The 13,383-nt window shown below is 41.5% G+C and overlaps 2 protein-coding genes across 3 annotated transcripts; one reads left to right on the forward strand and one right to left on the reverse strand.

The window, feature by feature from the left end:
* The first annotated feature begins 185 nt into the window (after nucleotides 1–185).
* Nucleotides 186–8,384, forward strand: il17ra1a (interleukin 17 receptor A1a). Of its 2 annotated transcripts, XM_061667245.1 has the most exons (11): nucleotides 186–425; nucleotides 1,441–1,465; nucleotides 1,576–1,725; nucleotides 2,603–2,724; nucleotides 2,895–3,021; nucleotides 3,353–3,400; nucleotides 3,494–3,642; nucleotides 4,019–4,093; nucleotides 4,172–4,241; nucleotides 5,109–5,222; nucleotides 5,293–8,384. In XM_061667245.1, the coding sequence occupies exons 1-11, from the start codon at nucleotides 330–332 to the stop codon at nucleotides 6,666–6,668; spliced, it is 2,352 nt and encodes a 783-aa protein (XP_061523229.1). In that variant the 5' UTR covers nucleotides 186–329; the 3' UTR covers nucleotides 6,669–8,384. The 2 variants fall into 2 exon arrangements, with proteins under 2 accessions (XP_061523229.1, XP_061523231.1); XM_061667247.1 differs by lacking the exon at nucleotides 5,109–5,222.
* On the reverse strand, nucleotides 7,560–13,062 carry tmem121b (transmembrane protein 121B). Its single transcript, XM_061667250.1, has one exon. It carries the CDS (start codon nucleotides 13,021–13,023, stop codon nucleotides 11,812–11,814), a length of 1,212 nt encoding a protein of 403 aa, XP_061523234.1. The 5' UTR covers nucleotides 13,024–13,062; the 3' UTR covers nucleotides 7,560–11,811.
* Nucleotides 13,063–13,383: the final 321 nt, after the last annotated feature.

The raw sequence follows: 13,383 nt of genomic DNA on the forward strand, positions 1-13,383 counted from the left end.
GAAACATTCCCTCAAAACACCCATCCGTGTATTAATCAATTATTATTATTATTATTAATGTCAGACATAGTAGTAATAGTAGTTATCATGAGGAAATGGAAAAGTAAAGGCATAATTTACAGGTATGTCTCATGTAAATGATTGACAGTAATGTGTTTGTATATTCCCAGGTGACATGAAGGCAGCATAATCAACAGCAAGCCGGAAGTTTTTTCTTTTTTCTTTTCATTAATCAGCAGTTGCTTTCGCTTTTTCAACGCTTGATTTGCGGTCTTAAAATTCAGATAGTTCCTTCACTGACGCCAATGTTGTTGTAATAGCCTGTGAAAATGACGCTTTATGGGGGATTTCTGGCGTTATTATGCGTGCCGCTGTCGTCCGCGTTGACAAGGTTGACGTCCGCTCCATTGAACTGCTCACAGCAGGTAAGGCACACACGGACTTACTCTACGCATTTTTTTTTCTTCTTTCCAGCTTTATACAGGTACAAGCAAGGCTGTTCAACGTTTATATTGTGTGTTTATAACGATGGTATAGTTAATATTGATGCCAAAAGTACTCGCATTCTGAAGCACAGACACCAGGGGCGAAGCTAGTCATTTGGGGGCCCAGGGCAAACCCAGTCATGGATTGGATTTACTCGTTACATACGTTTGGCTTCTCCCTGTCGAGTGAAGAATATTTATCACCAAATATTTTGAATATTAAAGAAAAAATTTATAATGCCCCCCCCCCCAAAAAAAGTCCTTAAAAATGTAGACGAAGTAAGGAGTATAAACTACAGTTATCTTGTTTTCAAATGTTGGTAGTCAAAGTAAAAAGTCGTCAGCTAATCAAGTATCGATAATCTCCTGAAATACAGTAACTATTTCTACTTTGTCATTTGTTGTTCACACCTGTTAGTTACAGTAAATGAAGTGAATTGTATTTTTGAAGAACTTCTCACATGGGGTGCTTTACATGGTTAAATTACAAATTAACAGAGCGTCACAAACATACAAGAAAAATCTAATCAAAACAATTACGGTAATAATCACTCAGCAATCACGTCTTGCTGTAATTACTGTGTAAATTAAAGTGTTTTTAACTGCCATTTGAAAATGTCTATAAAAGATTTTGCTGTTAGCTTAAATGGATTTGCGTCTCACAATTTGGGGGGAAAAGACTGCAACTGTTATTTTAATTATTTAGCATTTACACATGTAAGGGGAATTTACAAGCGCAGAGTGCTTCACCTCATCCGACATTAACGCCTGGATATTTTAGACTTGGTGACGCAGCATGTGGCTCATTGCCTGAGGCGGTTTGGTAACTTATGTTCTGTATTAAATGCTTGTTCCTGCGCGGCTCTTCTTGCAGTAATAAAATAACAAAAAGATGACAGTAATATCGAAATGTTGCCATCTAACTGTATCCTTTTGTTTTTGTTTTTTGACCTAGGGCTTGAGGTGCGGCGTCAGTTTCGGTGAGTGTTTCCCCCCTAAAATATTCTTCAGAATGTTTTCATTTCATGTGTGAAAATTGTTTGGATTGCAATCCCAGAATGAAAACATTTGAGGCGACATGTGCGCGCAGGTAACTGCCTCGTAGATAGCGGATGGCTGAAAGTGAGGGAGTACACTCCGAGTGGGCCACTGGGGCTGACGGTGTCTGTGACGACAGTCCAGGATGAGGCGGGACATCTGCAGCCTGTCCTGGTTGCCAACTGGACCATCAGGGATGATGGTGAGTCACAATCAAAGAATTCATTCAGTATGATAAATACAGACAAATAGAAACAATCAGTAACTTTAGCAGCCCTTTATATAGACCATGACATTTACTGTGACATAGGAAACGAAATACACGTATTATACACGTCAGCTGCTAGGAGACAGTATCGCTTCACAAAGCTATGTTACTTTATTTAAATTGTATTTAGTTTTACTACAAAATGGTTAAGTTTGGGTTTTTTTTATACTCAAAGGTAAAACTATTACTTAGTCTGTCAAGTTAATGCGTATTTTTTATTTATTGATAGATTTTTATTTATTTATTTATTTATTTTAATATGATCTCAACATTGGGCGTTCCGTTACATTTTTAAACTACTCACTACTCATTCCACTAGTGCTGTGGTTCTCAAACTTTTTATACCAAGTATCGCCTAAAAAATAATTTGCTCTCCAAGTACCACCATCATGACCAACATTAAAATATCGTAGAGTAGAAGGCATATGTGTTCATTAAAAACAAGACCAAGGTTGTATTCCTAAAAAGTATTGTATGTATGTAACAACATGCACAGTTGGAACATTAACACTGTTCTTAAATATACGAAGATAAAACGAAATGCACTCAAATCATGTTTCATTTAACATGGATTGCACCTAAAATTGAAATTAAAATTGTACCTAAATTGTTTAAAAACAACGATTAACTCCAAATGTATTGTACTTAAAAGTTAAATACAACTGAACTGTACGTAGGCAGTGATTCCCTCGCAAACCATAGAGGGAGCCCGTCTACTACTACCACACTTTGTGAATCACAAAATTGTATTCGTTTAACAATCCAGATTAAGTCAAATGTTGTGAAAAGGACAACTGGTGTGTCTCTGCAGGCAGCATCAGTTACCTGAAAGCCACCGAGCTTCATGTTATGAAGATGGCCACCAATGAGCACCTGTGTGTCAGATATTCCTTTAAAAACAAACTCCCAATGAGGAATCCACATGACGACAAGGTGGGCTTTTCAAATAAATTGCTCCTTTGTAATTGTCTGTAATGACTACACAGTATGTCCCACAGTGTGTTTAGATTTTGTGACTCCCTCGAGGTTCTTTTTAAATAATTATTAAGGTCTTGTTTTTCTAATGTTGGTCCATTCTGTTCTGTCTAATATGTTTTTGTCAGTGGTCGTTCTCAGCAAATATGGTGGTGTTGGACCCCGAACACAGGTATCGGGTTTCTGTCTTCAATATCCCCAAACCAGAAGTGGGCCACAGTGGCTATGACATCAGCGAGAATGTTGTTGTTCCAGGTGAGTCCAAACTTTTGCTTTCTGGAGCCATTTTGGGATGCACGGATTAGCGTTGTCAGCGTTATATGCACCCGTATAAACTTGACCTACGTGCCGACATTAATTTCTCCCAGGATTCATGCTGAGTAGTCCTCATGGTAATTCAAAACCGTTATCACCACCGCCTTAGTGGTGAGCAGTGTCTCATTTGCAAAACCGGCTGCTCTCTATAAGTGATAAGTGTGATGTATTTCCTGATTTACGGGGTATTTTGGCCAAGGCAAGACAATGCATCTTATGTTTCATGTCTTATTCGCTCACTTCAAGTGACTCTGATTCCGTTTTGAATCAGGTTGTCAAGACTCCGGGATGTTGATGACCCAGTTTTGCATCGAGAGAGGTAGGAGTCACACTACTTTTGAGAAACAGTGGGTGTACCCTTAGCTAATATGGTGTTTTTTTTTTTTATTTTATTTTTTTTATATATATATAGGAAGTCTTTGGATGTCCAATATCAGCCTGGTTCTGACAGCCAAACAAAGACAGGCACTGACAGTCAGCTTCAGCCCTGACCTGCTATGTGAAGAGTACGTGGTTATTGTTAACTGTGCCTCTATCCAACACATTGACCATGCGCCCAAGGTAAGCTCAGTGCTGTTTTTTTTTTTTTTTTTTTTTTTTTTTTTTAAATTTAACACTACTTTTGTTGAACTCTGTCTCTCAGACACATTTCCTCCTGAGGAAATTGACCTAGAGTATTCAGATGGGTGCTCAATAGAGCATCCTGGGCCGTGTAGCCTATATTTTTGCCTCAGGTTTTCAAACAGGAAGTGTCCTATTTCTAGTATGCATTTGTGCTGCTAATGATAGAGAAAGCTGCTCAGATAAAAGGCACAGACACATTTTAAGGCTCTCCCATATAGTTTTTGTCCTTCCCCAGTTACTGTATTGGTTTACCTGGAGTGCATCAACACCAATTGAAAGTAATGCCCATGTTATGCGCATGACTCTTCTCCAGGTCAACCAGACACGCCTGAATGTAACGTTTAGCCTCAATCAATGGCCCAGATTTTGCTGCCAGTTTGACGTCTCGGTAAGGTGAAGATCTGTGTTGTCCTTATTTAAGTCGTGAGTAAGTGTACATGAGTAAACGACGTTATCTTCTTTTCAGATAAAACCGATGTTTCCAAAATGTGGCCAAGACTGCACGCGTCACAAGAAAACGCTGCACATTTGTCCAGGTTTGGAAGATGTCTCTTTATCATGATGCGTATGTCTTGGATAGAATTGGTAACATAAACATTGGGGTCAAGTGATATCAGATGCGTTTAAATTGCTTTGTACAGAGGATCACAAACCACTAAAACTAGAGTAGGAACTTGTTTTGACAATTTTTCCCACAGGGAACAATGGAAATAATCAAAGGTGTCTGTGAATTCTCAATCTTGAATTCCATTTTTTTTCTATCCTTAAAAATGATACTATTTGAATGTGGTCTTTAAAGGTCTTAAAACTGTCACATTGTTGTTCAATTGTCGAACCAGCTACCAAAAAGTCAACTTTCGGGAGGAAGATTAAGGTGGTTTGCCTTTGTCAATTTGTTTCATATCTTTTTAATATAGCATATCAAAAATATCACTTTTTTAAATATTGTGATAGGCTATTGAGCTCATACCACCCAGTCTTTTTTGGTCACAGAGAATGACTGGTCTCACATTTTGTTGAGGAGGCTTTCTGTGATCCTTTTATGTAGCTTCTTTTAACCTGCAGGTACACTGTAGTCATTGACTTTCAAACATTCTTAACTGCCATACAAATGTAAAAAGAAGTCATCATCAATGTTAAAACGGTACAACTTTTGTACTTACTGTGCATAATTCATGTTTATAGTCTCATCATGTTCGCGGTGTGTGTGGCCAAAGAAAAATCCAAAGACTTGGATAGTTGATCTTCCATAAACTGAGGTTTACATCAATGCCAGACTTAAAGCAGCTCCCCTAAAGACACTGTTTTCCGTTTCCAGATAATATTCAAGAACAGGGTCTCATGGTTAATTTCAACTGAAGAAATGGGCTGATAATAAATACATTTAATTTTACTCTTAACAGCCAAGCCCACTGATCCTCCAGATGCTCCTCAATACACACCTGTTATTGTGTGCGTGGTGCTCCTATGTGCTGGGATTTTTGCCATTTTTATGTACATCCTGTGCAGGAAGCCAGGTTAGTCCCACAAATACCATTTCCCCCCTTGCGTCCGATCAAAAGTCACATTCATTTGTAATACCTTCAGGCAACGCTGGTGGTGGCTTGGCTGCCGTGGGAGATGAGAAACCAAAACAGCAGCAGCTGCAGCAAATTCAACAGACCCCAAAAGTTCTCGTAATCTACTCTCAAGACCACCGTCTTTACAGGGACGTAGTGTTGAAGCTCTGCGCCTTCCTCCAGGCAAAATGCGGCACCGAAGTGCTGATAGACCTGCTCGACACCACCTCGCTGGGCATGGTCGGGCGCCTCTGCTGGCTGGAGTGGCAGCGGCGACAGCTGAAAAATCCCACCGACAAGGTCTTGGTGCTCTGCTCACGAGGGGTTCAGGCCAAGTGGCGAGCCATGTGCGGCCACGGCCGCGTAATACTGAAAGAAGACCTACTGTCGCCGACCGACGACATGCTCACCCCCTTTCTGAACCTCTTCCTTCCTGACATGCACCAAGCGCGCAAGCACGGCAAGTACATGGTGGCTTACTTCAGCGACATCAGCAGCGAACGGGACGTGCCGTCAGTTTTTGACATTGCTGTGAAATACACGTTGATGAAGCACTTTGAGGAGCTGTACTTCGGCCTCCTGGACATAGAGAAGTACCAGCCTGGTCAGGTCAACCACATCGAGGGCATCGGCGGGGATGAATACTTCAACTGTCCCTCGGGTCAAGCCCTGAAGAACGCCATTGAGACCTTCCAGGGATACCAGAGAGAAAACCCTGACTGGTTCGAGAAGGAATGTGTGCATAGCGAGGAAGACCTCCTGGTTGAGGCCAATCCACTCATTGACCAGCAGCAGGGCTCACCGGTTCTTGAGTGTCTTCCTCTCACCAGAGATGGACTTCCTGTCTATAGGTGTGAGGCAGAAATAAGAGAGAACGGAAGCAGATTTCAAGGTTTAACCCCGGAACTGAACCCAAAAAGCCAGCAGTCGTCAGTGGCAGAACTTGTACCTCTTGTGGACCCTGCGTACAAGGACCAGCAACAGTCAGTCCCGCCTCACCCGTGTCCTCAAAACAGTCCTCCATCTGTTTTCGTAGCGCAGCCTGTTTTGTCAGGACAGCACTGTCCATCGGCTGAGGGGAGGCACATAAGTCACGTTTCAGAGGATGATGAGGAAGTGTGGCCAAGCGGCTCCACAGTCCTGAACTCCAAGGAATCAAACTCACGAGAGTTAGCTCGTCCAAGCATGGAGAGTCTCCCTCAGAACCAAATCAGACAGCCTGTGGAGATGCATGAGGATGAGCCCAGTGCAGAGGCTTCGAACAGTGGATCTGATCCGGGCTACATCTCCAAAATGCCATCCCCGCTTGGAACTCCCTACAAGGAGGATCCGCTGGTGGCTCTGGCAAGGCTACAGGAGGAACTGTTTCTGCAAACTCTGGATAGCTCGGAATTTGAGCTCTAGAGAAAATTGGGGTGATTTCACACCTGGAATTCACTTTCTCTGATCCAACGGGTTAGTAACCTCCTGCCCATCTGTTTTCCTCGTGGTTCGGTTTCTGGAGAGAGTACGAAAAGTGGCTCCATCTCCAAAATGTCTCTGGCGAAGCTACAGGAACAACTGCTTCTGCGAAATCAGGATAGTTTTGTCCGTAGGGATTTTGAAGGTGATTTCACACCGACAATTCACCTTTTCTGGTCTCATGGGTTTGTAAAATCTTTATCCTACCATTTCCTCCCACCGGTTCCTTTTTTTCTGTGGATCTGATCCAAGGCTATTTCACCAAAATATCTTACAAGGGAGGATCAACTCGTGGCTCTGACAAGGCTCCAGGAGGAACTGTTTCTGCAAAACTTGCATAGGGACAGCATGAGCTTGCTACGTGGAGACATTTTGCTCCATTCGACACACAAACTTTGGTTCAACGGTAAATAGTCCCGAGGACCCTGTACAAAATGGAACAAAGTTGTCAATTTTGGACAAAAGCCTACTAGGCAATTTGCCCAAATGCCATTCGGAACAGAGTTTCCTTGACAAATGGTCGATGCTAAATTGTGAAACATTTTTGCCTGTGCTATCTGATATGGGTGGGGCATGGCCTCAAAGTTTGATGATCATTGGGAGGATTCGCCAGGGCCCGTTTTGCGCTAGAATTTACTGGAGAGTTGCCTTTAACTTTGTGCTCATGTTTCTACTGCATACATGGATAAGGATGGTCTTGATCTTGCTATTGGCAGCAAACTAAAAATATAACATTTATTTAAGTTTTAAATCTGTGTTGCACTTGCAGTTTTTGGAATCAAATACACTTTTGTAGAGTTTCATAATGTCGCACTCGTGACAAAATGTGGCAATTTATTTTTTTAACGAAATTTGCAGTATATCATGTTTTTTTTACTTTTAAATCTGTTCTACTGTCATTTTAACCGACAAACAAGTCAGTGATACCTTTCAAATAAAAGTGAATTTATTTGACCTTGATCACATAATACTCTTGTCTTAACATCTACGGTACATCCAGTAGATTGGAATATAGTGGTACAGATATACAGCACACAACTTTACCACGTGTAGGTAGTACTAGTATCTGTAAACCGGTTCTAAGACAGGGGGGGGAAAAAAGGTCAATATATTATAAAACCAGCTGGGTTCTGATGTTGCACATTGCCCAGTTTGTGTGCATGAGCAAGACTGTTGTCCGTTTAGTGCCCGTTGGTAGTTCGAATGGAACTGTGCTAGCTCGTGCGCGGTACAATACATCACAGCGTGGCACATTTTTTTTTAGCATGAAGAAATCATAGAAAGCTCTAAAAAATATATGGTTTAAAGTACTTTGGCGTAAAATTCTAAGCAACCAATGGGAAGCCATTGTAGTGTGATTATGTTACACACAAAGTAAAGGCAAAAGACGCACTTGAAGCAGCCGGCGCGGCATATTTCATCCAAGCTTGAATAGTCTTTACCACAGTTTTGAATGCATCTCATGACTCAGATCATGTGACCTACTTATGGGGTATACTGGGGTAATAAACAGGAAGTCTGCGGTTCATGACATCATCAAGCCGGACAACAATTATCTCTCACACGTTTACAAACGTGATATCAAACTTGATGCGGTCTGATAGTGTTACCATGGCAACTGCAATCTGCCTGCATCTATGCGCTCACAAAGAGAGCTTGTTCCACTTGATTTTTACTTTTTTCTTCTATTTTTTTTTTTTTTTTATCTCAATGTCATGCATGTTTGGAGAGTCCAAAAGTCGGCTCCAGGTCACCCGCGACCCCTAATGAGGATAAGCGCTATAAAAATGGATGGCTGGACATATGGCACATACCGTAAGGCACAAGTCAGTTTAAGCGCTGACCTGCCTGCTGAGGGAGAAAATTGGATGTACAGAATGCAATGTGAAACAGGCACTAAAAGCAGACTACTGCGAATATACTGTAGATCACTATACAGTGGTACGTTATGTAGGAAGTGCAGTGCAATGGAGCAAGACTCAAAAATAGTGTTTGCGCTGCGCACAGAATAAAGTGACTCAAAAATAATGCACAGGCAAAACAAAATGCATCATTGTCTCCACAATGATGCATTTTCAGCATGTTTAGCCTATCTTAGCATAAAACAGGAAAGCAAATTAAATAACAGTAGGGTTAAGCTTTACTCCTCTTCCCACAATTCACATGACCAAAACAATGTCGACAAGTCTTCAAACTGTGGGCAAGGTCCATAAAGGCATCTTCCGATGTCAACCCCATCATCCTCATTTTCTTACATTTTCTCGAGTAGAGTGAAAAGGAGTTGATAGAAACGGTAAGGCCAGGCACTTACACGGGGTACATTCATACCGATTTTTAACATCTTGACTGATTTTTGTAACGATTGAATTTACCATCGTAAATATTGAACAGGTTTAAGTTGTCGTCCCCGGAGATTGCGGAGAAAAAAAACAATAGTTCTTAACACACCCCGCACCACAGGATAATCACTCAAGATAATCCTCCAGAGACATCCGATAATCAGGCTTTTTTTTTTGGAAGGGGGAAAATCCTTCAGCTCAGCCGAATATTTGGTACGTACGTAGCCCACTATAGATTAAAAAAAAAAAAGAAAAACACAACAACCAGGAAGATGACTGGGTAAAAGTGCTGTTTGCCACACCCGATACAAAGCCAATTAGATCGGTTCCAAATCTCTAAAATCTTTCGGTGTTGTGCAATTCCGATATAATCGTCCAAGATTGTTCCTGTCATTTTAATCCACCACTGACGATCAACCTGTAACATTTCACAACCAGCTACTGCAAGGTTAACTCTGTTTTACTGTATTTTAACTACATTAACATTAAACAAGCTAACACCGAAGGTTACAATGGTTGAAGTGAAATGGCTAAAAGTGGTTAACAGTATAGCTTTGTTTACTGGAACAAATGTAATGAGTTTTCAGTGGGCAAATGCTGATTGGTTGCGCTTCGTGTACTTTAACAGTGGACATTTACACACACGGGAGGTCTTGTTCAGTTGTCTTTTCAAACCTTTTCAAAGTGTTTGTGGCACTACAGTGATCCCGCGCCATTAGCGAATATCTGCAATTAATTGACACTCCCTTAATAAGGTTTTTAATTGCCTATAGATGTCACAAGAGGGCATCAAAGCGCTTTTTTTAAATTATTGGACAAGGCTATAGTCTGAATAAATGACGCTCTTCCCTTCACTTCAACATAGTTCCTTGGCACCGAGATGCTACGAAATGACGCCAAAGCACTATTTTTATATTCGACATGGCTTTGCTAAATAATGGCAGATAGGTTGCAAAAAATAAAAATCTGCGAATGTGAATTTGGCATAGCAGAAATGCAAATATGCGAGGGTTCACTGTAATGGGTGTACGCATGACAATATTACACGTCTACACCAATTCAGGACTAGCACAGACTTACAGACAACACTGTCATCAATAGAAGACACCAAATGTGCATGGGGGGGCCTGGGGGGAGGGGTCTTCTAATTGCACTTTACATCCCACAGAGACATGTTGCATTCGTTTGCAGTGGTAAAATTCATACACGGAACACAACATCCAATGGAACAGAGGGTTTTTGTTTTGTGTTTTTTTTCCTGTGTTTGAATGTATAGCACCTGTCCAATGGTCCCAAACGGGGGTGCTTTCCAGACATGTACAAAATTTGGAAAATTGGACACCGGTTTGGTCAGTGACGCCCCAAAATAAAGAAAACCCTCACATATTAAAAAGATACAGACATATTTGCCATTGAGGATATACAGTAATTACTGTACATACTGCAATCTATACATTTTAAAATGTCTTAATTAAATTTGTTGTTGTTGTTTTGCATTAATTTTGACAAGAAAAACGTATCCGTGTGACTGAGCTGGTGACTTATTCCACTAAAGGAGGACTACTCAAAAGTAATAAAGCACTGCTGTTAGCTGAAGGCCATGAGGGTCTTTGTTGGTAATAAAGCACATGTATGTGTCTCACTGTATAAATAACAAAGGATTATATTAGTATTGTTGTTTTGTAAAAAAAAAAAAAAAAAAAATAGTCCAAGATCTCGTTTAAATCTAACTTCTCTGTTTTTATCATGTGCTTTACATTACATGTATTATATACATTTTTGTAACCTCCTATAATTGCGAGTTGCAACTTTTACAATGGAAGGACCGTGAACCAATGATTATTGTCAGTACTGTTATCATGGAATTGGAAAACAACTATTTGGTGAATTTAACTCAAGTATAATGCCAATTAAATAATCTAAATTGGAATTAATGTGAAAAATTAATTTGAAAGGTCTTCGCATTGTCCATTCATTAATTCAAGTTACTATTAACATTATATACTATTAATAATTGATATGGTACAATTTCATAATAAATTATTCACTGACGTTTTTATTTAGTCAATGTATGTTATAAATGTATTGTTTCAATTACATTCACTTTATTTTGTGATTTTGTCTATTTTATGGTGTATTTTCCTTTTATTTCACAATGCCACAAAAAGCACAAACAGATTACATTTCACAAATCAACTAATGAATGACTAAATAATTTAAAAAAAATGTGTTGGTACTTTCAATATCTAGTTAATTGGGCTACAAAAAACAACAATATAAGTAATCATTGCACGATTTAATTAAATATTTTTGGGGATTTATTTAATGTAATTATTCCTTTAATTGGCTTTGTAAGTATTGCGGCTGCAAAACACAAATTATTTCACAATTTAAATTCACTCATGAACAAGTCAAATAACTGTTTTAAACATGGATATGAATCTATTTTAATTATATAATTGGCTTTATTTACTTAATTAGACCGTTTTAAACGCATTTTTCAAATTTAATTGTCATAGTGTCTATTGATTGAAAAATATGTTTCACCATTTAATAAAGAAAATTATACTGCCTAATTGAATGATCTAAATGGCGTCATCTTTAATTTTTGCTGATTTCACATTTTAATTAAATCGTGGAGAATGTAATGTCGGGGAAAAAATAGCTATGAGTGAAAGCGTATTTAATCAAATTAATTGGCTTCATAATTATTTTAATTTCGGAGGCAAGCCTATACATTCGCGCGACTAGGACTGGGCGACGGCCAGGGTGTTGACGTATCCGTGCGGACACATGTCGTTCTCGGACACCCCGTGCGAGAAGTGGGCCTGGTGGTGGTGGTGGTGGTGGTGGTGGTGGTTCCCCCCGGCCAGCCTCCTGCGGACGCCGCACACGGCCACACACTGCTCGGCCAGCTCCAGCAGCGTGCACGCCAGGAAGAAGACGTTCTTGAACATGAACACCGATACCGGGCCGTCGTACACGTACACCTGGAAGCAGCGGACCACCAGCAGTGGCGCGTTGACCAGGATACCCGCGGAAAAGAAGCGAGCCCACAGCCACCGGCACCGGAGCTCCGACGCGGTGAGCTCGTACAGCCACACGACGGGGGCGGCCAGAGCCACGAAGTACACCGAGATGACGGTGTACTTGAGGTACGGGGTCGGCATCTCGCCCCGCAGCAGCGCCTCCACCAGGGAGAAGCTGTCGACGAGATCCAGACAGGTGGAGGTGAAGCAGCTGTGGGAGTGGTGCCGGGTGGCCCCGTTCAGATCCTCGATAATGGCGTTGATGAGGCAGAAGAGAAGCGGTGCGGAGAGCAGGGTGACTATTTTGAAGCCGATGAGCCCGCAAGGCACCCTGGCGGCGACCAGGTCCAGGATGGAGGTCTCCAGAACGAGCGCCACCTTGGGGGTACAAGCTATGACATGGACGAGCCACGCCAGGTAGGCGTAGGTGAACTCGCCCAGGTTGCAACCGCCGTACGCGGAGCCCTTCTGGTGGAAACCGCAGGCCCGCTCCCGCTTGCCCCTCGCGTTCTTTACGAAGAAAATGGCCCAGCCGGAGAGCACCACCAGGTCCGTGGCGATCCACGAGCACCAATATAGGTCGGTGAAGGCGATCAGGTAGAAGTCCAGCACGCCGCCCTGCAAGAGGAGCAGCAGGAAGCACAGGATCTTGTAGAGGAGGCTGCGCGTGGAGCGAGGGGCCACGAGCGGGGCGCCGGCGTGGCCGAAGTCCGCCGATGTCATGATGCGGCCGGCGGACACCAGCGGCCGGATGCTGTCGCTCTCCTCGGGGTGGATGCCGCTGTCCCCAGCGGTGGTGCGCGCGTCCCGCCTCCTGCTCAGAAGCCGGCCGGCTTCCGGGGAAGGCGACGAGGAGACGGGAGAGTCTGAGCCCAAAGTCGCGACGGATTGGAATGCCTTGGAATTGTCTTTGGGAATTTCTGCGATCATTGTATTACGGCGGCCGCATTAGCTTTCCCTTGTTTTTCTTACTCCTTGATGCTTTTTTTTTTTTTTTTTTTTTTTTTTTTTTTATAAAGGTGGAGGGGAAGAGTTGCTTAGAAAAATAGACATGGAGTAAGGGACATATGGAAGGGACTTCTGCAGCCATTCGCTATTGGAGTTGCATTATTTAATAGAATTCTTTGTATTTTAATATTACTTATTCACTGATATAAAAATACAATATATAAACAATATTAATATGGTAATATTTTCAATGTCAAATTATTTCAATATGCAAATAGAAAAGGTTATGTTAACATTATATTAAAATAAACAACCAAATGTACTATGTATAATATAAATTTA

This window comes from Phycodurus eques, chromosome 22 (assembly GCF_024500275.1).
Source record: "Phycodurus eques isolate BA_2022a chromosome 22, UOR_Pequ_1.1, whole genome shotgun sequence".
NCBI lineage: Eukaryota > Metazoa > Chordata > Actinopteri > Syngnathiformes > Syngnathidae > Phycodurus > Phycodurus eques.

Excerpts from the sequence above, each read along its gene's own strand:
- il17ra1a (XM_061667245.1), top strand. The coding sequence starts at position 330 with ATGACGCTTTATGGGGGATTTCTGGCGTTATTATGCGTGCCGCTGTCG. Across the intron at positions 3,022-3,352 it reads CGAGAATGTTGTTGTTCCAG|GTTGTCAAGACTCCGGGATG; the intron begins GTGAGTCCAAAC and ends GTTTTGAATCAG. Across the intron at positions 3,643-4,018 it reads ACATTGACCATGCGCCCAAG|GTCAACCAGACACGCCTGAA; the intron begins GTAAGCTCAGTG and ends ACTCTTCTCCAG.
- tmem121b (XM_061667250.1), bottom strand. The coding sequence starts at position 13,023 with ATGATCGCAGAAATTCCCAAAGACAATTCCAAGGCATTCCAATCCGTC.